General features: G+C 47.0%; 2 protein-coding genes and 2 long non-coding RNA genes across 7 annotated transcripts; 2 read left to right on the forward strand and 2 right to left on the reverse strand.

The window, feature by feature from the left end:
- Positions 1 to 1,569: 1,569 nt before the first annotated feature.
- Positions 1,570 to 6,209, reverse strand: LOC141741779 (arylamine N-acetyltransferase, liver isozyme-like). The gene is made up of 2 exons (XM_074582828.1): positions 6,162 to 6,209; positions 1,570 to 3,336 (listed from the first exon to the last, which is right to left on the reverse strand). Exon 2 carries the CDS (start codon positions 3,329 to 3,331, stop codon positions 2,444 to 2,446), a length of 888 nt encoding a protein of 295 aa, XP_074438929.1. The 5' UTR covers positions 3,332 to 3,336; positions 6,162 to 6,209; the 3' UTR covers positions 1,570 to 2,443.
- Positions 6,210 to 8,267: 2,058 nt separating this feature from the next.
- Positions 8,268 to 19,251, reverse strand: LOC141741782 (arylamine N-acetyltransferase, pineal gland isozyme NAT-3). 4 transcript variants are annotated; one of them, XM_074582832.1, is made up of 4 exons: positions 19,080 to 19,251; positions 16,374 to 16,513; positions 12,341 to 12,530; positions 8,268 to 10,400 (listed from the first exon to the last, which is right to left on the reverse strand). In XM_074582832.1, exon 4 carries the CDS (start codon positions 10,391 to 10,393, stop codon positions 9,521 to 9,523), a length of 873 nt encoding a protein of 290 aa, XP_074438933.1. In that variant the 5' UTR covers positions 10,394 to 10,400; positions 12,341 to 12,530; positions 16,374 to 16,513; positions 19,080 to 19,251; the 3' UTR covers positions 8,268 to 9,520. The 4 variants fall into 4 exon arrangements, with proteins under 4 accessions (XP_074438933.1, XP_074438932.1, XP_074438935.1 ...); XM_074582831.1 differs by having other exon boundaries at positions 16,360 to 16,513; XM_074582834.1 differs by lacking the exon at positions 16,374 to 16,513.
- On the forward strand, positions 9,618 to 13,736 carry LOC141741783 (uncharacterized). Its single transcript, XR_012586469.1, has 3 exons — positions 9,618 to 9,769; positions 12,998 to 13,151; positions 13,607 to 13,736. It is a non-coding gene; the product is annotated as an uncharacterized LOC141741783 (long non-coding RNA).
- LOC141741784 (uncharacterized) lies at positions 13,776 to 16,003 on the forward strand. Its single transcript, XR_012586470.1, has 4 exons — positions 13,776 to 13,929; positions 14,085 to 14,133; positions 15,184 to 15,379; positions 15,902 to 16,003. It is a non-coding gene; the product is annotated as an uncharacterized LOC141741784 (long non-coding RNA).
- Positions 19,252 to 22,809: the final 3,558 nt, after the last annotated feature.

Here is a 22,809-nt window from a genome sequence, read left to right on the forward strand (position 1 = left end):
ACACACTTTCAGCAATTCCATTGTTGAAATATGTTATCTGTCCACTTTTATCCTAATATGTCAGCATGTGGACTTTTTGGGGTACGCAAACCACAGTTTGTCATTTCATTTTTGTTTAAGTTGTGTTTAAAGGACTGCAATTTTATTCCCATAAAGCAGAATCTATCGATTATTAGATTGCTTTTGGGCTTACTTTGCCTTTGCAATATTGTTAAATGAAGTTAAAAATCTAAAAGAATAACTTCCAACGAGAGGCTGTAGTTCTGAATTTGTATGTACCATTGTATCTACACAAAAGCGGGTCTCTCATAGTCGAGAGGATCTCCGCCTGAGGAGCAGTAAGACAGAAGAATTGCAATTGCAGTACCATTGTTTTGCCCTCCTTAAGAGCCCATGTTTAGCAGGTGATATTTTAGCTCTATATCCACACATTTTTTAATAACATTTTTCCTAGAGAGAATACTGCTTATGTCATTGCCCTTTACCATCATAAATAAACCAAGTTGGTTTTTTGAGGGTTTCGGAGGTTTTTAAAGAAAATAAACTTACCTCTTAAAATAGCCTTGTTTATTTATTGATGTATTCGGCTTCTGGGTTGTTTATTACTGAGGCAAAAGTCTGTAAAGCCAGGAGTGGATATAAATTGCGAGGGTTGGTTTCCTCTTTAAGGTCCACAGGCCCTCACTCCTGAATCTTAAATGCAGAGAAGGGGCAGAGTCCACCCGAAGTGCGTGCACGTTTCTGGACTTCACTGATCCATGAGCAAATTAAACTTTGTTTCTTCTCTATTAGTAGATGTTTCTGTTTTCCCCTGGTTAAGACCAGACTGAACTTGTTTTCCGTGTAAAATAATTACAGTAGACAGTCGCAAACGGCTCCATAATTTTTTAAAATTAAATTATTGTTATTTTGCAAGCCAGCACTTTGCAGTGGAGGATAGTCATCTGCTTCTTGTGGGTGCGCTGAATTGCCAAGGTATTACAGGCTGCGGGTCCCAAAAATGACCCTTCTTTGCCCACAAAGGAACTTTTTTCGATCTGTTCAAAGCTTCCACTGCAGCAGGTAGTTATTTTGGAGCTGCCACACCTAACAAATACCATGACAAATATTTATTTGCACAAAGTAATGCATTTCCTCTCTAAAACTTGGCCTCACGCATCTTCAGAGTGTTGCAGGGCTGTTTATTTAATTCTCTCACTGTTAATTCTCTCCTCTTCGTTTGTTGGAGGTGGAAAGGCGGAGGTCCCTTTTGGGAAGGCAAAGAGCCGTTAGACTGCATCTGGGAAAACGCCTGAGTTTTAGACACGTCAGGTGCCCTTTGAGTCTGTGTCGTTGACTAATTTCAGCATCAAAGCCTTTTCCTCGGCTGAGGGCTGATGCTCTTCTGTCGCCCTCTTTAATGACACGTCCCGTACAGTACCTGCCACAGGTACCATAAAGGTAAAAGGCTTTTGCGTTACGTATAACGCGACGTGAAACCACACCGGTGGCAGGTCCTAACTTCCCAGTGCTTTCCTGTGCATCTGCAGTATTACTTATTTAAGGTAGCTTTTGCGCAGACTACTGTTTGTAATAAATACGAAGAGTTTTATTTATAATAGTGTCATGCCCGCTTGACATCGCAGGAAGGTTAGGTCCCAAAAATTTAGATCATAGTTTGCAAAGGTTGATCTAACTTTGATTATTTCCATTTTTGGCACCAAAAGCCTCATTTTTTTAAGAATCGTTGAATCATCTCAGCTTCTGTTGATTTTGTTTTGATGTCAGAGACACAGAAAAATCAAACTCAGAAAAATTGGACACTCAAAATTAGAGAGCTTTTGGGATCTTTTAAGTGCCCTTACATAAATAGCTCACTTGAAGTCAATTTCTGGTAAGGGAATAGGACTCAAGTCTTTCAACTTATTTCACCATAAGCTAATCCGTGCCTAATAGTGGCTTGTTTTGAGAAAGTCTTAACCTTTCTTTTTTTTATGAGGTCTTTGAAGGCCAAATTCAGCTCAACTTTTTATTTCGGACTGCTGAAGGAAGTGAATAATTTATAAAACTCTGTAGAGAAGATTGGAAATAATACCTGTGAAGGTTAGAGGTCTCTTGTGTAAAATAGTAACGCAGCTTCTCCTTCTGTATCATTTTGGTCTCCTTTGCCACAAAATATATCTGAAATAAGACAAGATCGAGAGAGGTGGAACAAAATGTTACAGAGTCAAAAAGCAATTTCCGTACGAGCAAATTAGGGGTAGGTAAGATGTCTCTGTTCCTAAAGAAGGCGAAGCTCAAGAAAAAAATATGCAATTGGTGTATGCGATTAATTAGCAATGTACTTGAATTTATCGAGCTTTGTGTTTATCTCACTAGCTCAACTTCAGGATCACATCAGTGCTGCTAATTTTAGAGCTTTTTATATTGGATATTTAAAGACTCATCTAGCGCAGCGTTAGAATTAGATTGTATCCACTAAATTAGGTGGCAAGCCACGAACGTTTACTGGTACAAGTTTGTTCTCCAGCACTATATTGAATTTGTCTTTCAGTGTCTTCTCAACCTCTTCATCTGTAAGAGTTGTGATCTGCACCAGGTCCACGTCCTCCATGTAGTTATACTTCACCTTAGTGAAGGTCCATCCAACTAAGGCATAAAGGCCTTCAGCGGTCTGGAGACTGCAGATTGACTTCTTCTGAAGTATGTTATCTGGAGACACTTGTAGGTATGTGTTTAGCTCCTGAAAGTCATTTATATGTCGTGGCTCGAGAGTGAATGTATATATTTTTCTGATATTCCCCAGTTCTGGAGTATCAGTGAAAGGGACACTTTGCTCAGGAATATAATGCTTCCTTTTGACTTTCTCGAAGTACCAAGTGCCGTTGTCTTCCATGAAGCGGAAGATGCCAGGGATCTGGGGTTGATCCTTCCCAGAAATCAGCATCAGTGGCTGCCACGCCTGGTAGGCACCGCCAAAACCAGCATCTACTATGTAGGAATTGCCCTCGATCACCACCTTCAGTAGGATGTGATTTATCTCAGCAGTGTATGCCCTCTCCGCTGGTTCATAACTATTTCCTCCAAGAATACAAACGTCATACCCTAATTCTTGCAAGGCCCAAAATAAAAGGTGGTTGCTTTCCAGGCACCATCCACCGCGTTTCTTTCTCACAATCTTATCGTAAGTAGATTGTAAATCCAGTTTGATGGTCTCCCCGCAATGCATGCTGAGGTTTTCAAAAGGAATTGCCTGGATGTGATGCTGGAAGATGACTGTTAAGGTTTGCAAGTCTGCATCCTTATGGGACTCTTTGTAAGAAATTCTTGCGAAATACTCTTGAATGTTCATTTTGCCTGTGTGAGCAGAAAAATAGCCAGTTACTGAGGGGTTCACTCCTACTTCTGCAGCACGGATTAACTAGCCTGCAAATGTGGCCTAGGCCCTTTTATTGAGGATTTGAAAGAAACCCGTGCCGTTCGTAGGAGATGAACACAGGCTAGATCTGCCTGTGTCATCAGTATTTCTTAAAAAGGAGACGAGGAGAGGAGCAGGTGACAGTAATGCTCTCCCTCTCGGATGTTGCCTTCAAGCCAGGTGGATGTCTTTCCTACGGGAAGACATAGCACGTGGCACAACCAAATCTCTGGCCCCGGGTGAGGGTCCCCCATGACAGAAAAATTTAGAAAACTGACAAACAACTGGTTTGCAGAAAAGCTGCTAGACCATACCGGCATAAAAGCCGCAGCAATTTCTTACCGTTTGTTTTACCGTAACAGGTAAGCAATTCTTTCTTTATCCCACAGGTAGTTTAACAGAAAGGTTTTGCATTCATGGCTACAGCTAACTGGGATTAACATCTCAGTGTGTCACCGTTTTAGACAGGCTTCCATGTGAAGTAGATTGTTGTTTTCTTATTCTCTTTAGTTTCCCTGTGGAGTTCTGACACAGCTTTGACCCTGGCTGTTGAAAGGAAGGAACTGTTAATTTTTCTAACCTAAGGGTCAGAGGAACTGATAATTACTAAGAATATATTCAAGGCGTATTCATCAGCTTTTGGTTTCTTTTACCATCTTTTACAAACCAAAGGCCTTAGTTTCAGCTCAAATTATTGGATATATTTTCTGTCTTCGTGTCTCTGATCCCCTTTCCTTTTCTTAGCAGAGACTGTCATTGGTACTGTGTGGCCAAGATGCAAAAGGTTCCCTGTAACACTTCTAATCCACTGACTCATCTGGTATCTGCAAAGATTTCTTTTGCCTTTAATCTATATTTAATTTGGCTTTTTTTCCACATGCAAAGATACTTGTTTTCCAGAACGATTCACAATCTGCTAAGGACTGTATCAATTTCCAAAAGGTCTGAGGGTTTCTTGCTCCTTGAAATCGGCCACACGTTCCCTGGGAGGATTTTCAAAAAATCATTTGATGTGGATGGGATGGGAGAGATGATTTCCTTCCAGTGACTGCTCTCAGCTTTGGTCCAACTGCTCCCCGAGGGGAGACCAGCAGTTTGACCTGATGTCCATCCCAGCTCTCAGGTGAGTGCTGGGAGCCTTTGAAAAATCCCCCGTCAAGTACACAGGTGGGAATGCCCCAGCAGGTGAGCACACCAGATGACCTAATCTCTAGACTTTAGCCCCAGTTTTGATGCCAGCAGCACAACTCACTTGACTTAGTTGTGTTGCTCCTGATCTGCGCTCGTACCAGGATTCAGACTGGCTGATGCAAAAGCACAGGAAAATGTAATAAAATAAAGGACTACCCCCATAAGGGAATAAGAAATAAACATTTTCACTTCAAAAGGACCCAAAGAGGCTACATGAAAAAACAGTAACATGTCTTTGATACCGCATTTTATGTTTTTTTTTCATCCCTTTTTTAGGACAAGGGCACTCATCTCTGGCAGGATCTCCTTGGAAACGCTGGTTGTAGAAAGCCATTCCCTCCCCAACAGACAGCGCACGTATACGCTGGCAGCTCATCCTGTGGTCCTCTGCCTCCTTTTTCTTTCTATTCCCGCTTTTAGCCATTTTGTGTGGCCAGATAGAAACATCTTTTCCCTGTGATGGCGTCGAGCCCCACAAGTCCATTAGCCTGGTGAGTCTGATATGCTTGAAATTTGCTTTCAAGCAAAAACCGATCAGTCCCTGCTCGTGCCAGGAGCAGGCGGCCTGATGCCCTCCCTGTAACCTGTCTCCTGGGTCTGGGTGTCCCCACCACCCCAGCAAGAGTGCAGCGTAGAACCAGCTCCCCTTCCCATTGAGAGCCTCCGTGGGGTGCTGGCAATGAGGCTTCGGGAAAAGGTATTTTGGGAAATTCGCAGCCCGTGCCTCAGTTTCCCCAGCTGCCCCTTCTCTGGCCTCATCAATCTGAAGCCTGTATAGCAGAGCCATCCTCGTGGTGGCTGAGGAATGGGGCTCTGATCTCAATGAATGCTTAAAGAGGCTGAAGTGTAATAAAGCCGCAGTAGGAAATCAGTGGCGTTGGGGAGCGTTCGCGGAGCCCGGCGTTCACTCCCTCACCTTCCCGGGGGCAGCTTTTCTTCTTGGCGTAGCCGTTCCTGCCACGCTAGCGATGGGGCTGCAGCAGCGAGCAAGCCCTCGCCCAGGGACACTTCGCGTTACAAAACCGGGTTGCCGAGGATCTTAAGCCTGCGCCCAGATCTCAGCCTTGTTTCCTTGTGCTCCCACGGCGGCCGGGCTCCCGTCAGCATTGACTCATGTTCTCCCGCAGGAGCAGCGTGGTGGGCAGCGAGATTTGGACCTTAGTTCTGCCTGTCTGCAAGCGTCCCTGGGGATCACCGTGTCCTTTCATAATTAGGCTGAATCGTTCTTCTCTGCTAAAATTCATGAGAGCCTTCTGAGGTTGGATCCCCTTGCACACACCTATACCATTTATTTGATTTTAAGCTACAGTGCAAGGCAGGAGCTGGGGTTTTCATATGCTCTGGCTCAGCGTAAAGGGGTTAGCTTAAGTCTCGAGCACTTGATCTTTGTATTTGGACAACGTCCTTGCAATGCAACGCATGCTGCCAGCCCTGGGGTTGCCGTCATTTATACTTTGCTAATATGCTCACAGCGCAAAGCATATGGTATGCAGACACACAAAGGTGGGCTTCTCCAAACAGGCTGGCCCGCGGCCGCAGGGTGCAGTTAAAGATCAGACACTCGGGCACTTACCTCTCAGCCAGCGAGCTCCGGCTTTCCGCTCGGGTCTGCTCCAAAGTTCCCAGCAAGGGTTGAACTGGGAACTGCCGCTCTTAAAGGTCCAGGCTGCCTTTACTGCCTGGCAGGGACAGCGTTATCCTCCAGCAGAGCAGGAGAAGAGGGGAGAGAGTTTCTTCTTCTATAACATTTTGTGCTCTGATGGGTTTGTTTATTTGTATTGACGTACGTGTAGAAAGCCCTGTCACACAATTCATTGTGTTAGGTGCTGTACGGGCAGCCTGAAAGGTATCCAGTCCCCAAATTGCTTACAATGTTGAGTAGATTTTAATCTCCCATTGAGAACTGAAGCCTTCCAGGAATGCAAAGGAGAAATACAATATGGGGAGTGCAAGCAACCTGTGCGAGTGGCGATAACCCCGTCCTCAACCCCGCAGGTCACCCCAGTCCTTCAGTCTCTGGGGCACCTTGGTAGGTGCACCTATGCTGAAGCAGCAAAGCAATAGTGCTAATTTTGATACGGATTTTACATTGTTGACACTCATGTGGCCTTGGATCCCTGTGGGAAGTGACTTACAACAAAGAGATAGTAATCCAAACCAAGAAGTCACTGATTTATTGGTGGGGGATGGCAACTGTTGACTTAATCGCACCGCACTGGGCTATTCTTTGCGGCTGATACCAGACCCCCAAAGCAACAAGGTCAGATCTGCAAAGTCATTCAGCTGTCTAAATCCCCTTGGGTTCAGAGAGAAGCCCCCTCCTTCGGCAGCGAGGGTGCTGCTCCCGGAGAGCGCTGTGCTCCCTCAGCCTGCGATGCCTTTAAGAGTTTGCCTCCGAAGTTAGTGATAAGGAAAAAAGCAAACTAGTGCAATCTGAGATGAACAGCCTCTTTTTTATCCCCTTCCAACAGCGAGCTTCGTTCGATTGCTCAGCAATAAAATCTGCGTCCGTGGGTGTGCTGAGCAGGAGGGCGGGCGGCGCTGAACTCTGTGCCACGGAGCGGGCAGCAGCCGGAGCAGCGGATGGGGCACACGCTCAAGGGGATGAGTCAGCTGAAAGGAAAGTGGTTTTTTTCCTATTATTGTTTGCCTTTCACACGCTGAATCTCTGGGGTAATGGGACGTGACACCCTGCTCCTTCACCTGAGCCTATGAAACAGCCCGAAGCACGAAATCACCCAGGTGTGGGGTGAGGAACGGGCCAGCCCTTTCTAGGTGTTTCCTATGTCTGTTCCCATAAACGATGGAGCTTGTTGGCTCTGCCATGGCCCTTCTCCCACCCCGCACCTCTGCCAGACCTGGCTGGGCTTTTACCTCCCTCCATCCCGATGCTCTGCCCCAGCCGCCAGGCTGCTGCGAGGGTAAACCCATCCAGTTTGGCTCCTTCAGCTCTTCCAGTGACGTGGGGACCAAAGAAGGACACAGCTTGGGGTTGTTCAGCCTGGAGAAGAGAAGGCTCCGAGGAGACCTTCTAGCAGCCTTCCAGTACCTGAAGGGGGCCTACAAGAAAGCTGGGGAGGGGCTGTTTGCAAGGGCATGTAGCAATAGGACGAGGGACTAGAGCGGGGCAGGTTTAGATGAGACATTAGGCAGAAGTTCTTTACAATGAGGGTGGTGAGACACTGGCCCAGGTTGCCCAGAGGGGTGGTGGAGGCCCCATCCCTGGAGATGTTCAAGGCCAGGCTTGATGAGGCTCTGAGCGACCTGATCTAGTTGAAGATGTCCCTGCTGGCTGCAGGGGGGTTGGACTAGATGGCCTTTAAGGGTCCCTTCCAACCCAACACATACTGTGATTCTTGCAAACAAGCCAGGTCCTGGGACAGTTTCTTACCATCTGTGTTCCAAACTGCTGGTCCACGTTGTAAGAAGCCCTTTTTTCTTCTGCAAGCCACTACAGGGGCAGTTGTTTGTTAACATTTTATTGCCCTGTAGGATCGGGGGCCCTCATGCGCTGTAAGGGACTATTGCGCACATGCAGCCAAGCGTATGTGGATGTGTTTGACTCTGGGAAAACAGGGGTTTTTGGGAAACTCACTGTGTCTCTATGAAATACGTTGAGAACCTGCAGAACAGCTTTTATTAACTATAAATTGCTAGTAATAGAAAGCTGCACATATTGCATAATAAATAAAAAAGGCTCAGTGAGTTATTGCGTTTTTTAAAGCCTTAACTGCAAAATATTAGCACATGCAAATAATCAGGGCAACTGCAGTGATTAATGAATATTTTTTACTTTGGGGATACCTGCTGTAACTTGGGGAAAAACCAGCTGAATACTACTTTGTAAGTCTTGATTTTTTTTATTTAATTGTAATTCACTTATATAATTTACTTAATTATAAGTGCATAGTTGTAATACTTCCATGATTTGTACATAAAGGAACATCAAGCATCATCTCAAAGGGCAAAGTGATTACATTTGAGTAATTTCTCATACTAAAAATCTTAGCCTTTAGGTATCTGATTAAGATTCATCGTTTCGCCTTATATCAATATAATTAGTATCACCGCAAACACATCCTCAGTAGAACAGATATGTTTCCGAAAAATAATTCTGCGCATGTATTTGACTTCTGCCATGATAATTAATGTGCAATAACACTTGGAGCCGAGTCTGGCAAGAGGAGCGTGTATTCCCAGCAGTCCGCTGCTGGGTGGGAGCAAGCGAAATGGGTGGGAGATGCTTTCAGTTCAAAGAAATGCTGCTGTTTGGTTATGTCACTGAGAGGAGTTGTGTAAAGCCTGAAACAAGACAGAATTGGCTGCTAATATTTCTCATCACTGGTTTTAGGCCATAAATAGCCTGTCCGTAAGTATCCGCACAGTGTGGCACAGGCGTGGGACTCTCTGACTGCCGCCTGAGAAGGTGTTGTGAATGCAAGAGCAAAAAGAACAGGCTTGTGGCTTAACTACAGCAAACTCGACACTGGATGTCTTTGTTTTTCTGGCTATTAAATTCCCAAAATAATACGGACTTCATTTAAGAGGTGGGTATGATTTTCCCCAGGTGGCAGTGCAAAGTAATAAAGAACAAGACATACAGCTCCATCGCTCTGCCCTGCTACTCTGGGTGTATTTGGAAAAGCTTTTAAGAGATGAAAGGAGTAGGGAACAGCCAGAGCCTGCTTCCAGCTAAGCACAGACAGAAGGGCAGTGATTTGATTGAGCTAGGAAGAAATTATTTGTACCCAAACCAAAAAGAGATGCAGGAGCAGTTGTGAAAATCAATTTCTTTTCCAGATTCATGCTAATACGTTCTGCCTTACACTGGTGTAGATGGAAAGAGAAAGCTTAACCTTTAGATGCTTATCAGAAACAGGGGGAAGGATTGCATGTAATGCCACTGGATTGAATTATAATTCAGGCAGTGAGTTAAAACAGAGACAACCTGCTTGTATTGACGGGTACAAATTTCTTGTCTAGTGTTACATTGAATTTGCCTTTCAGTATTTTCTCCATTTCTTCGTCTGCAACGATTCTGATTTCCACCAGATCCATATTATCCTTATAATTGTACTTTATCTCGGTGAGTTTCCACCCCACCAGAACCCGGACGCCGTCGGGGGTCTGCAAGCTGCACATGGACTTTGTCACAAAGAGCGAGTCCGGCGCTGTCTGCAGGTGGGTGTTGCGGTCTCTGAACTCTTCGATGTCTCGTGGCTGAAGGGTAAAGAGATAAACCCGACGGCAAACTTCTTTTTCCACGTTGTGGGAAGTGGAGACAGTTTGGTTGGGAACCCACTGCTTCCTTTTCACCTTCTCGAGGTACCAGACCCCGCTCTCCTCCAGCAAGCGAAAGACCCCAGGGGTCTGGGGCTGGTCTATCCCCGAAATCAACTCCAACGGCTGCCATATCTGGTAGACCATCCCAAACCCACCATCCACGATGTAGGATTTGCCGTCAAGCACCACTTTTAGCAGCAGGTGATCAATTTCATCTGCATATGCATCATACTCCGGGACATAAACTTTTGATCCCAGGAGGGTGACATCGTAGCCGAGGGTTTTCAGGACCCAAGATAAAAGGTGGTTGTTTTCCATGCACCAGCCCCCACGTTTCTTCCTCACTATCTTGTTGTAAGTCGCTTCCAGGTCCAGCTCAATGCTTTCCCCACAGTGGATGCTGAGGTTTTCAAAAGGGACGGCTTGGATGTGGTGCTGGAATATATCCGTTAAGGTAGCCAGGTCCGGCTTATCGTAGGAGCCCTGGTAAGAAATTCTGGCAAAATACTCCTTGATGTCCATGCTGCCTCTGGGAGAAGGGTGAAAGAAATCACAGGTTTTGTCAGAAGTGACAGAAGGCTCTTCCCCATCCCTTGTAATGGAGCACTCATCAGTATGGGCAGCCTGCTCGGAAGAGGAGCGGGATTTGACTAATGGCCCAATCAAAGGCAGCGGAGTGGGAGTATTAGCGCTGAGGGAAGCCAATGGGACACTGCTGATGAGCACAAATGTTATTTTTAATTGTTTCTTTTACAGCTGTGACGAGAAGCTCCAGCTGTGCTAAGCACATTTCAGCAGAGAGTTCCTGCCCAGCAAAGCTACAAATCTCCATAGGAAGGAACAAAAACAGTAGCAGCGCTCCTTCCCGCTAGAAATTATAGGAACTGAGACTCGCCAGATCTGAACTGCTTTACTCATGGTTTGAGTCAGCAAAGCAGCAGAAGAAAAGAAACCCTCCCACTCTTACAGAACAATCCAGAGCCTGCTTTGCAACCAAAGCTGAAATAAATCTGCCCTGGACGATACTTCCTTCATCATTTAGGCAGCCTGGCATGAGCTGGTCTCACCTGCTCCTGTTCTCCGTGCTGGCGGCAGCAGACGTGGCCTGGAGCGCAGAAGGGTTTTTTTAGTGGAGAAAAAGACGTGGGAGGGTTTTTTTTGCTGCATCTGCTGTGAGCCACCTCCCGGCAGCACAGCTTAGCTCCCCAGCTTTGCTAATCACAGCCCTACGCCAGCAGCGGGAGGAAACCAAGGTTTGGGCCAAAACTACAAGTTTTCAGGGGGCCTGACATTTTCTGACATCACTTTTTTGGGATGCATTTGCTCCTTCAATGCGTAGTCTCCCCAGCGGCGGGTGGCGGTCCCTGGGTGAGGGACCAGCCGTGGCAGAAGGGCTCAGCAGAGGCTGTGTTTCACAAGCCACGGGGGTGGGAAGCAGCCCCAGCCCTCCCAGCCCTTGGTGGTGAGGAAACAAGAACGGGATTTTGATGTAGCCAAGTGCTTTCGTTATTCCTCCCCAGGCACCGCTAAATTTCTGAGTAAGGCGGATGTTGTCCAGATTATTGACCTGAGAGGTCCCCAAATGTTCTCAAGTTCCTGTGTATGATTCTTAAGGAAAAAACCCTAAATCCAACTGTTCCACCAGGATTAAGTTCCCAATCTGATGATAAATGTCTCGCTCCAAATTGGACTGGAATTTTGGAAAGACACTTTCGATATGTAAACAAAGCAATGAAAATGAAACATTCCCATGTGGAAATGAAAATATCCTGGTGAAGCAGAGGGTGACCTGGTTTGGCTTCCCACAATTCCTAACCTTTAGGATAGAAGCGTTACAGAAATCTGTAACTATTGCCTCCTGGCCACCACCACATCTCCGGCCTCCAGCAAGCAGGCCTGACTGACCCACCATCGGGTTAAGAGCATCGGATGATTAGTCGAGGGATTCTCTTTGTTCAGCTTTTGGCTCCTTCCCCAGCTTTTCCCCAGAGCCTCAGAGCTACAACTCTATTCATTTTTGAAAACTTGGCAGAAACTTGGTTCTTGCCATGTGAACTTTAAACCAGCATCACCAGCAATGAGCTGTTCTTCCCTTTTCTCGCTCCCGTTCTTTCGCTTTGCCACAGCAGGCAAAACACGTATAGTAACTTTTACTTAAAGGGAAGACGTCGGGGTGGGGGTTTTCTGTCTGTCTGTCCATCTCTTGCGGGTGTTTATAAGGCCCTTTCAGCTGTGGTGTCTGAAATAAGTCAGAGGGCGTGAAATCCCAGTCTGCTTGAGGTGGATAACCGAGTAAATAAACCAGCGTATCTATTACACCGAGCGGCTGAGCATTCCCCACTCTGCAGTTACACCATTTTCTGCTGTGACAAAACACGGCAGTGTTTCAGTCTGTTCAAATAGATTTAACTTCCTGGTTCAGGAGCGCTCAGCTAACCAAGATTCGGGGTGTTTAAAAAAAAGGCTTACCTGGAAAATCAGTTCAACTGCCAGCGTTCTCTCCGGGGTTTGGGGGGATGCTTTTAGGCTAAAGCAAGGGATGTGGCTGGCTGTCCTTTACCTAGCGCAGACAGGGCTCGAGGGCTGTTCTCCTGCTCCTCTTCAAGGGAATGTCTTTTGCCTTAAGTTGCTTTCACCCGCCTCTGTCAGATTGCAAAAGCTGAGAAAAAAAAAAAAAAAAGCAGAAGGGTGGAGCGTGAGAGCTGGAGTGAGCGAGCAAAACCAGCAGCACTGACTTAACACACACTCAAAACCTGGTTGTTATTAGAGCAGAGGCTGCGTCGCCGGGTCACTCATTTCATGCTTTCTGCAGGGGCTGCCTTGGGCTCTGACAAAAAGGGCACTTTTCTTTATTCCAGTAGCTAGCTGAATGCACTCAGGTAATAAATATATATTTATATTTTTTTTCCCCACAGGTATTAGGTTACTATTTGTTTGGAAACGTGGGGAAGAAACCTTGCGTGCATTCAACCTGAGAAGGGTTTTGCGCTGTTTCCGAAAAGCAGTGAGATTTTGGCACCATAATTTGTGCCCGTTGCCCCAAAACCAGCATGCGCCAGAATGTCAGCACTGCCTTTGCTTAATTCGCTCTCTGTGATTTACGGGCATTTTTTTTTTTTATTACAGTAAATTTCAGAGACTGTAAGAAAGCACTGGGGCGGCAGCGTGTCGTCTTTGGTCTTTGCCCACAAGTAGCACCCGAGGACGTCGTGGCGGTGAAGATGCTACTGGCAACGTGAGGGCTATGGAGTGCTAACACATAGGGAGCTCCAGCCTTTGGGTGTGTTTCACACTGCTTTTGTATCTACAAATGTTGCTTGCATTTTGCCAAGCTAAGTCTTATTACTTCTCTCATATATACGGCTGGATTCTTTCCCATTAGTTCCCCAACAGTAGTTCCAGTCCTTCGCATTTAGTATCAACGGCAAGTTTCATTCAAACGCTGATTTATTGGAATAATTAGCAGACACAATAAATCAGACCAAACGGAGATGTCCGTGGTAACTCATTACACAGCTCCACTCCCGTATCAAAATTTGGCTCTTTATCATCCCATCAGTGGCCGGTGTTTGACCCTGCAAGCGAGAGCTGATGCCCAAGCGGAGAGGCGCTGAGGAGAATGGGTTGCCTGCCCTCACCGGGCTCCTCTGGGCAGATCCAATTTGGTACAAAGAGAAAGTTCATATTCCTGGGTGGATCTGGCTGGATGTGGAATGATATCTTCTCTTCCCACAGGCTAAGGGCCCCTCATTTTGACAAAGAGAAGCCAAATGCAGTCAGACCTGCAGTCCTGATGGGAACCGTACCCAAAAGAAGCCCACGGAGCCCTCACCGTGCGATGTGCGAGCAGACCCAGCCGTGCTCCTTGCCCAGAGTCATTTGGGACCACAGGTGGTGCCAGAAGTGGACTCTTGGCAAACATGAGAAGTGGCTGGGGACCTGTTCCAGATGACTTTGGGGTCCTGTTAAGACACAAGTGTGTTCTAACCAAGTAGAAGAAAAACCCATTTCTCCTGGTACTTTGGTCCTCAGCTTTTCTCCACTTCTCTCCCTATAACGTAGGTCTGATATTGAGCATTTTCTTCCCATGTCTTTCGAATTCCCATCCCAACACACTATCCCATGCCATCGTTCCGCATCACTCTCCTCTTTCTTGCCATCCTGCACATTTTGCTCCTCAATCATTAAAACCACGCGCTGTCATTCTCCCTAGGCGTGCCCAGGGCCATCAGAGGGCAAAGCTCACCCAATGAGCACTAAAGGTAAGAAAAAGCTGATACTGACGCTGGAGTCTGCATTTCACTTCTATGCCACATTGCTGGGGATAATTTCAGGCTCGGTGGGGGCAATAAACTGCAGCCGTGGCTGTTGGGTAACGTGGCCACGATGTGCCAGTACCCGTCCCCACAAGCAGCAAAGGGCAAAGCCCAGCTCAGGGTTGCAGGGAGCGGGACCGCAGGGTGAAGGTGCAAACGGGAATGTCCGTGGAAAGGACACTGCTGTCTACCTGGACACTGTAACGCAGTTTCCCCGCCTTGGCAGGAGCCGAAGCCGGTTGAGCTTTTCCCAGAAGACCCTCAAAGTCATTGCACTGGCTTTTATTTATTTACAAATTTAAACTGCTGACAACATTTAATTTATTACTGAAATCCTTCTCTCATCCAAACTCTCCCGAGAGGCTGCATCAAATATCCCTCCCTCCCTGCTTGAACCGAGTATTACAGGCTGCAATATTTGCCTGGGGAAGTAAAAGCATAGGGTGCCCTGTTTGGGGTAACAGTCAAGTGTCTGCTCACTGTTAAACACCTCCCCTTCATAACGACCTCTGTGATGGGCTGTATAACAGAGCAAGGTATATTATATTTATTATATATTATATTATATTATATTAATTATATTACTGGATGTTTAATATACGTATTATATGGTATTCTACTTAATTATCTGGGTTTGGTGGGGAGGAGAGAAGAGACTTTCAAAGTAATAAAACAATTGAGGTGTTTCAAATGGAATCAGTATAAAATCTTAAATTCTTACACAAGGTCAGATTCTCCTGTCCCGCTGAGCTCTGAGTCACTGGGAAGGGGAATGCTGCGCACCCTGAGCCAAGCGGCTGGCTCTAGCTTTTTATTTCCAAAGGGAATTTAACAGAAGCAGGCTGCCCGGGTACAAGGCTGGTAAATAATATTCACAGCCTATAAACATATTCATAATGGCACACCTCCCTCACGCTTTATATTCATTGCCTTCCTTATGTAATTATAGACATCAAATAGCTGTGGCTACGTATCTTTCCGGATTTGTGTCCGCAGCATCCATCACGTGCAGTTTTGGTGGCGTCCACCCCCCCGGCCGAAGGATGTGCCCGCAACCATGGCAGCACCTTTTTCCCGTGGGATCACAGAAGGGAGTGGCTGTGCTGGACTTTGCTTGGCTTTTTCTCGGTGACAAAGAAACCAAATCTAAATTCTGGTGTTTCCACTATCTGAGGCATCTTTCCAAGGGCTGGTGAGTGTCAGAAATTATCTCCTCTGCTTACCTTTACCCTGCCAATGTGAGGTTTTTCACACAAGCCAACGCCAAGGGTGTTAATGCAGACCGGAGAGACCACATTGGTCTGTAGGGCCTTCCACTCCTGAGGGTTTCAGCATAAATCTCTAACATGTAAGTGGTCGTAATTCAGTTAAATTCCATTACAAGGGGAACAATCGGCTTTTCTACATGAATGGCTTTATCTCATAGAGGGTTTGAAGCAAAAAAAAAACATTTTAAGTAACTGCTTTGATGAAAAACCTGCCTGTGCATCTGGCTGTTATTATTGAGACAGCTGCGGTGGGACACATCGGGGTGGGATCCTCGTTGCAGTGTGGTCACAGCGCTGTGGGGACACCCTATAGCTGCTTCTACCACCCCAGCACAGTGCTCCGGGGTGGATATTAGGAAGGAGAAGTTTTCTTCCATTTCACAAGCGATAACCGCACCCTCAACGTGCTGTTACGGTCTCTGTCTCACGGTTCACCTCTCCTGAAGATACCAGCACTGTTGTCAAACTAAGAAAACGTTGAGGAGAAAGTTCTGAAGACTGGAAAGCAAAGAATTGTGCTAGTTTCTCTGAACTTGCTGGTAAGTGGGTCTGCGAGGGCTGGTGAGCGGCTGGGGAGGCTCCAAGCCGTGGTAGCAGAGGTTTGCTGGCCTGGTGGAGTGGTGGAGAGCACTGAAGAGAAGGATGAAGAAGACAAGAAGAGTGAGATGGTGCATGTGTACGAACACTGCTTGTCCCAGTAGCTGGAGAAGGGGCTGGAGGAGAAGACAGTAGCCTGGTTAACAGCCTGGGAGCTTTCCGTATCCAATTGCCCACCTTGCCCAGGGCCACTGCGGACAGTGAACTCTTTACCAAACATTTTGGGTAACTCAGGCTTTTGAAGTACCTCTTTGGCCAGCTTTGCCCCATCCCCACTAGCTGCTTCACGAGAGAAATGCTGTCCTACCTGGGCTCACGTACTTTTCCTGTTGCCCACCCGGTACGTCCACAATCCCCATGGCCACAGACTCCTCTGGTTTTTCCTTCTGAAGGGTCCGGTTCAAGACAAGCTGGTCAACAGTTAGCAGGGGTCTCCTCTGGGGTCTGAAGTGTAACTGATTCTGGAAGCAAAATAAACCAAAACTCACTCTGCCACATTCAGACACATTTTTCTGATGCATCACTTGGACGTGCTGATAAGGCAGAACCAGGTGGTCAACTTGTATGGGCAGGCAAGGAGGGGGGTCCCCCATTCCAGGCGGGGAAGGGAGCTCCTGCAAGGGGTCGGCAGACCCCAGCCCTTTCCATGCTGAGCGTTTGGAGCAATGCACATCTGCAAGAAGCAGATGATGTTTGCACTCCTTTCTTCCACGTCTGATTCTTCCCCCTCCTCAGCTCCCACAAGCGATGTCCAAAATGCTCCTTACCGGACCGGAGGTAAGAGAGCACCAGCGGGGTCACACGTCAGTGGTTTCAAAGAAGAAATTCAGCTCATCAGGAAGAGGATCAGAAACCATCTCTCCTCCCCGGGGCCCAGGGCAGAGCCAGCGACTCCGGTCAGGGCACCCTCCTGGCGAGCAGGAGGTGGCTCGTCATTCATTCCCACCATGAATGTCAGCAAATAGCGGGTTGAGTTTTGGGGTTTTTTTCGCCCTTCCTGAAAGTTCAAACTACTGCGTTATCACACAGCACCGCTGCTTCCTGCCACGCTGGGCAGTGCGGGTCCATCCAGCCCCAGGCACAGGGCTCCAGCTCCCTCCCAAAATCATCGGGGAGGTGGGGATCGCCTCTCGGCAACCTCCCAGGGAGCTCGGACACCCAGTGCCACAGATGCCTGAGATTTCACTTTTACAGCTTAGCTTTGCAAGTGCACAAGTTGCCTCCCTCTCTCAGCATCCCACCATTGCACACGCTGCCTCGGGAACATCCCAGTGCTTCCCAGAGCACTACCCACCCACAGCACCTTTGGAGACCCAGGACATTAATTTTTCTCTCTTCATTTCAATGTCCTATCTAGAAATTGGATATATTCCATTTTACTGGCTTTTTTTTTTTGTGCAGATAAATGCTCCCATGATTAACCAGTTAATAATTGCCATCATATTGTGCTGTCATTGCTGAAGGGAAGCGCGACAATGTAATGTGTAACGGGCCATCGGCGTTGCTGACTGGAGCCTGAGACAGAGTCCTGCTGTCAAAGGCCTAATTTGGACATTTTCCAAATGGGAAAATTTGGAAAAATTTGGGGCTGAATATTACAGAGGTGCAGCCAGGCAAAATGGGCATCCACAGCAGAGCCTGCGAACAAAGCAGATGGTCTACGGGGAAATACTCAGTTGCTAAAGACCAGTTTATGATTCTCTTTAATTTCACCACATTTTCGCCATTATCAGTAGCTGCTCAGTAATTGCAGGGCAAAGCATTTTCCTGGGCGGGGAGAGAAAGGCCTCGTTTGAAAATAAAGACGCTATGTTGGTCTAGCCCAAAAGTGAACATAAGACATTCCATTAAACTTAATTAGCTGCTCATCTGCAAAAATTCTGTACAGTTGCTAAACCAATATATACAATAGCCTGTGACCCCGGCACACGTAATTCCACCCACTTCGGTATGACCTGCCTGCGCAAAGAGGATTCACAAGTCAACAGTCTCTACCATTATCAGGCACATAAACGCCTGGATATTCAAACCTGTCTACCGTATGCAAAGAATATCGTTGCGAGATATTTTAAGAGGAAAATATTCCCAGCTAATCAACAAATGCAGTGACTAAAGGAGAGTTCTATATGTGCATGAATACAGTGGGGAAAAATGGAAGTTCTCTCAGCCCTCTGAAATTCCTTTGGGGAGTTCACGTTTGGGACAGCAGAGAGGTCCTGACAAAACACTTGCAGTATTTCTGCAACTGGGATACGAAGCAACAGAAAGAACATCTCAAAGTGATGTATCCCTTAATTTTCCTAAATGGAAAATATCTTGGCGTTATAATTCGTATGTTCTCCACATAGTAATCTAATCTATATTACTGGGCAATTTATATATTTTTATATATACACACATATATTAGCTCTGAAAAAACAATCTTTGTACATATGCCTAAATCACCATTTATAAGCAATTATTTTTGCAATGAACCCACCAAGCCCCATCCTCAGCGGGGTTAAATTGTCCTTATTCCACCATGGAGTCCCCTTTATTCCACCATTCCACCGTGTCCTTATTCAAACCATGGAGCAACGCTGCTTGCACTCGCCTGGCTCGGAGCCTGCTCCTCCAAAACAAAGCTGCTGTTTCGGTGAAAAGGCTCTCCTTGACTTCAGTGGGAATTTGGATCAGCCCTGATTCAGGCAATCAGCCTGGAAACATGCAAAGCGGGAACAATTACACAAGTTCTGTCATTGCCATTACTCAGATTATTTTTTTTTTTTTTTTTGGAGGTAGGTGGGAGGGAAACCTTTTATCTCAGTGAAGAGTAGGAAATACAGAGTTATAGTGACAGCAAAGGAAAAAAAAAACAACTGTGCCTTCGGAAAACACATATTCGTTACAATGCACTAACACGCATCACAGAAATAATATATGTTTGCGATGACAACGTATTCCCTCCACCCCAGTGCTGAATCAGGAGTGCGACTGGGGAAAAGAAAGGAGAGATGCTCGGGATTCAAAATGCTCCCCCAGACTTACCTTTATTGGGGTTTTTTGGCTGTGTGGAGGACAGGCTGGAAGTTGTGGGAAGATTCAGGAGCAAGAAGATGGTCCTGGGGGGCTCTTCATTGATTCTCGGCAATGAATAGCCCCACCACAAATATCGCCAGTGTCAGGCATGTCCACGGAGCTGGGCGTTTACAGAGTGAAAGGTTTTTTCCCCAGTGTGAAAGCCAAAGGCGGTAGAGCAAGGGTTACTGTGGCAACCCGGACTCTGTAGCTCTTGGCTTTCCTCCCTGCTACGCACACGCCGGGGACACCGGTGCGACTTCTAAGTGGCACTGCAGGGACGCTTCATAGACCCTTTTCACCTGTTTTTTCCACCTGCCCATGCACCCACAGCTGGCACAAACAGCACAGAGTCGTGTGCACCACGTATAGGTGTATGGAAAAGGGGACAAAGAATTCACACCAGGAGCAAGTGGAGCTGGGAGAAATGGCCCGTGGTCTTGCAGACTGGCACCCTGGGCGCTGCCCTACCCGAGGAGGGATGGAGGGGGAACGCAGACCTCCAGGGGTTCGGGAGGGACTGGGAGCTGGGAAGCAGGTTTTCAATACGGGCAATGCAGGGAGCCATATTATGGAGAGCAGAGTGGGGAAATAAATTCACTATTGACGAGGTAAATTGTCATAGCTGGTGGGATCTAAAATCACATCCATTTCTGCATTGCTCGGCTGGGAACTGAGTGAATCTTGTGAAAAAAAAAAAAAAAAAATCAAGTTACTGAATCTAATCATCTTCTAGGAATCAAGCTATGCCAAGAAGCAGCCCTTTCCGAAAAACCAGCTCCACGCCTGCTGTGCTGCCCCAGCGCCAATACCCACAATATGATTATTTTTTTTCCAGCAAGGACCAGTTTGATCCTTGGTCAGCTGAACTGGTGAACAGCCTTTGCTGTGGGATGACGAACCTGATTAAAGTGACATCGACCCTGTGCATTTCCAGCCCAGAAGGTAAAAGGCGACTAATTTCCACGCAGCAGCAGCGACGGTACTTTCTTTTCCTCGTCCCACCGTTGCGAATTGATGCTACATCCAGGTCAGTGTTTCCTCTCAGACGGACGCTGGGGATGTCGTCATGCTGGAAGGTTATCATCCGCCTTTCCAAACCTTTATTTAATAGGAGCTGTGGTATGAAATTCTGGTGAAATAGTCCTTGAAAAGTAACCACCTGTTTTTTAAGCGGCTGGAGGCACATCTCTGCTGCTCCCCTATTTAAAACAAATAGACCTATCGCAGAGAAAAGCCTACGGTTCAGCCGCACACGGTGAAGTCCCACCAAGACCAAACCCAATGCTAAATTTGTCGATTCACGCTAATGTTATTTTTAATTGCTTTCTCGGCGGTTGTGCTCGGAGCCTGCCCAGCGCCGGGCGCTGCGTGAGGCAGCCCATGGCAGCTCCTGCCCCGCGCAGCCCCGCCGTCCCCCCGCGCCAGAGCAAATGGAGACAAATAGAATGTTGACAAATCAAGTGTTGTCACTGGGGCTGGAGAGGGGACCCTGGACCCGGGCAGGCGATGGAGTGCTTTCAACTCGGGACAGCTTTCTGCTACAATACCAGACCTGTGCAAACCCTCTGGGAAATTTCCAAGACGTAGCAGGACTCAGCGGCCAGACGGATGAGCAAAGCCCTTTTTCCTCCCATTTCCAGCTTTCCTGAGAGGCACCAGGTGCTCCCCAGCCCTGCAGGGAAGAGGGGGCGAGCAGGTCTGTAAACCCTTCAGGGAGCAAACCCCGTCCCCTTCACCATCCGGGAAAGCACTGGGCAACCTCACCACAGGCACTCGCTGGTCCTCTCTCAGCCGGCGTTTGCCAGGCCCTTACCCACTTTGCAATCATTCTCCTAATTCCTGCCTATGCCAGCGTAGCTAATAATTTTCCAAACAGTGTTGTATCAAGAGCTTTGCTGAAATACAGAACCTGAAGTCCCACTACATATATTTCTTCCTTCTCAAAAATCGCTTATCTAATCATAGAAAGCCGGTAGGTAATTTGGGCTACCATTTTTAACAAGCTCCCGTTCTGTTGTTATTGCTCACAACAGTCAGAGGCAGCCGTAGCATCCGATGTGCCTGACTCCGTCTCTCCCTTATGCACGTATCTGTGGCGTATTCTCCAGCGGCTTCTGAAATCAGACGGTGCGAATGTATATTCTGCTTTCAGCTAATAATTGAGAGACTAAACCTGCCTGCCTGCTAGAGGCTCAAGGGAAGGGCTCAGAAATTGGCTGGGAGCTTCCTTCTCAACTTTCATCGCGGCAGCTCCCAAACGTTTCGTCACAAGAAAATTTGACTGCGTATTTATCACAGCCACAGAGATACCCAGTTTCAAACCGCAAAAATCAGTTCACCAACTGCATCGGTTATTGCTCGCTGTTGTTACCCCGGCTAACCCAACTCACTTGCTTTCCATCACTTCGCACAATGAAGACATGAATAGGCGATGCCTTGCCCCATCCTCGACAGAGAAAGCGTTTCTCTTCATCATTTGCTGAGTAACGCTTTGCCTACCTAAGGCTTCGGCGACAGCAGGCTACTTCAGCAGGACAGCAGAATTTAAGCCCAGCCTGACCAAGTTGGCGCGGCTGTGGTCAGGCTGCCCTTCTGCTATTCAAAACCAGGAGAAAAATCCTTTTTTGTTGTTTTTTGTTTTGTTTTTTTTTTTTAAAAAAGGATGTCATCAGTCAATCAGGAACCTGGAGTAGAAAGCACTCAATCTGAACATCACGAAACCAGTGAGTTCCTACTGCTGCCGCATGCAAACCCAAACCCCGCATTGATTCGAGACGCAAACCTGAATTGCAGCTTTGATGCCCAATTGGTATTCCCTCTTTATTTGGTTTTTTTTTTCCTTCAGCGTTGGGCCGGTGCTCAGGCAGAGCTGCCGCAGCACTGCATGTTCCTACCATGGAATAGGGTTCATTTCGCTTTTCTCTCCCTGGGGACCAGCGAGTATTTTTCAAAGCTGCACATCATTTTATTAGTTCTATTCCCAGTCTCCAAAACGTCAGGCTTCTTTTATATAAATGTGCCGCAATTTAGTACCATCAGCAAACTCTGTCGAAACAGTGAGAAATACAGACCTAGCAAAGGTCCCTGCAGAAACCCACCCACAGCCTTCCCTGGCGCCGGCACTTTGCTCTGTACCATCCCCGAACACTTTAATTCACATAATCCACCCTCATTTGTAACCCACCTCATTCTCCAACCTCGGTTAATGATCTGATTTTGTGTGTTATGTGCTTAAAACGCTGTCTAACAATAAATGGTTTATTTTCTGGCTGGTAGCACCTTTGTGAAATATTCATGATCACTAGATGTCACTGTAATTTTACTCTGTCTCCGGCCCTACTGAACCAGCGTGATTCCCGGGCTCCAGCGAGCTCGCTTTAAAATCCTCTTGAAGAATTTATTAGTGATCAGAAAAATACCCAGCTGCTCTCCTGATGGAGGGTTTCCCGTGGTGGGAAGGGAGGACGGGCCACGCTCCGGGCTTTGGCTGAGTTTTTATGGGCAGTTGTCAGGCTGTGGCGGTGCGAATAATGCGAAAACGTGCAGTTTTGGAGCCAAGCGCTCACACGTGTGCGCGTGTACATATCATGCGTGGCTGCACACACAGGTTTCTGCTCAACACATGGAAGTCCTGTTAATTTTATGCTGAGTTATTAAACCGCCCGCTGCGTGCGTGCAGCACAACTTGTGTGCTGGC

This window comes from Larus michahellis, chromosome 4, assembly GCF_964199755.1.
Source record: "Larus michahellis chromosome 4, bLarMic1.1, whole genome shotgun sequence".
NCBI lineage: Eukaryota > Metazoa > Chordata > Aves > Charadriiformes > Laridae > Larus > Larus michahellis.

Excerpts from the sequence above, each read along its gene's own strand:
- LOC141741779 (XM_074582828.1), bottom strand. The coding sequence starts at position 3,331 with ATGAACATTCAAGAGTATTTCGCAAGAATTTCTTACAAAGAGTCCCAT.
- LOC141741782 (XM_074582834.1), bottom strand. The coding sequence starts at position 10,393 with ATGGACATCAAGGAGTATTTTGCCAGAATTTCTTACCAGGGCTCCTAC.